General features: G+C 53.0%; 1 protein-coding gene across 2 annotated transcripts; it reads right to left on the reverse strand.

Moving 5' to 3' along the window:
* Positions 1–1,341, reverse strand: KVP17_002328 (uncharacterized protein; the record flags this gene model as incomplete). 2 transcript variants are annotated; one of them, XM_068518487.1, is made up of 2 exons in its annotated part: positions 1–1,142; positions 1,171–1,341. In XM_068518487.1, coding segments are annotated over 2 exons (1,313 nt in total), but the record flags the coding sequence as incomplete, so codon positions are not given.
* Between the last annotated feature and the right edge of the window lie 179 nt (positions 1,342–1,520).

Raw genomic sequence — 1,520 nt, forward strand, 5'->3', positions numbered from 1 at the left:
CACTCAAAACAACCTCCGACATAGCCTGATCTGAGAGCGTAAACACGCTGGTCATCGGAGCACTCCTTCCGAGCAGCTGTGTTCGAAAAGATGTTGAACGGACAGCTGTAGGACCTGGAGGGGTTGTACTCCACGCAGTCCTCAGTCGCGACGCCTGTCTGGCGGGCATGCCTGCCCGCTAGATACGGGTATCCACCCTCGCAACCTTGATTGTAGATATCACAATCAATCAGAGACCGCGCGCTAAGCTGGACGTCACCAAGCAGGCGGGACTGTGACATCTCGGCAACCGATTGCAAGGCTGTTTTTACCGCTTTCTTGTCATGCTCTCTCAGCAGTGAACGCAACTGTGACGGACAAATTGCCGAATTGGGGTCCGAACGGCAGTGCTGAGCAATCTCAGCTCGCTTCTGTAGCGTGTATGTGATGGCGATGTCAAAGCAACTTCCACACGTGGATTGATCTAGAACGGGATGGGTTTCCTCGAACTTCAAGTCCAGCGCTTCGAACGTGATGGGATCCCCCCAAGTCCAAATACTCGGCAGAATCTGGTCACCTCGTTTGTTGCGGCCCTCACAGCCTCGAGAAAACGCACGACTCACAACTTTCCGTCGAGCTTTAGCCGAACCATGAAAGGCCGTTAAGCTGGGACCCAGAAAGTAGTTGTCTTTCGCAGTGGAATGCCGACCCGTGGAGAAGTCTCCCATGCTCACGAGCCTCTCTTGCTTTCTATCATTCGCAGCCGCCCTGAAACACCCATACTGCCCCTTGCCAAGAACCTCGTACCAGCCCACCATCGTTCGGTGCGGTAGGGTCTTGTAGCAAGAGACGGAACCATCAGATTCCACGTGGTCCGAGTTCTTCGGTGTGCACTCTTCTGAATGTCGTGGGTGGTATTCCAAGAAAGCTACCATCGAGACTGGCGAGTCGAAGGCGGGGGTGGTTGCCTCAACATGGAACCCGAGATCGTAAATCATAGACCAGTGACCTGCAATGTCGTCCTCGTTCTTCACAGCGAGAACTTCCCAGTTCTCTCGGCCAGGACCGGGAATGAATCTTTCACTGTGGTTTACCACTCTGTCAGTTGTCAATGTCAATGTAAACGGGTCCAGCGTTTCAGTTTTCAACCACGATTCCAATGACTGCGTCTTATACGTCACAAGTTCCCACTGGGAGCTGGAGATTGACTACGTTGCGGTTAGGTTGCGACCCAGCACAGTTCTGCAGTTCTCGAGATGACTCGCTTAAGAAAAACTCCCACGAGCTACTGACATCAGCGAGATAAGCATGCACCGGCAAATCGGCCTCCGCAACTGCCACAAACGCCCACAGGATCTTCATGAAAAAAAAGCCGGCGTAATTGGGCTATTGGAAACGAGAGGCGCCTGGCTTTCCGATGTTACTGGGCCTGGGGCGGTGTTGTGGGAGAACTGACTTCAAAGTAAACCTGTCATCATGTGGGGCAGAAAAAATGCGTTTTCACTGGGATGCCGCCTAAAAAGGACGCGAAGAGCGAGAAA

Source organism: the organism of the source record quoted next, assembly GCF_019968985.1.
Source record: "MAG: Porospora cf. gigantea B chromosome Unknown PgB_NODE_7353_length_1520_cov_105.618, whole genome shotgun sequence".
Classification (NCBI taxonomy): domain Eukaryota; phylum Apicomplexa; class Conoidasida; order Eugregarinorida; family Porosporidae; genus Porospora; species Porospora cf. gigantea B.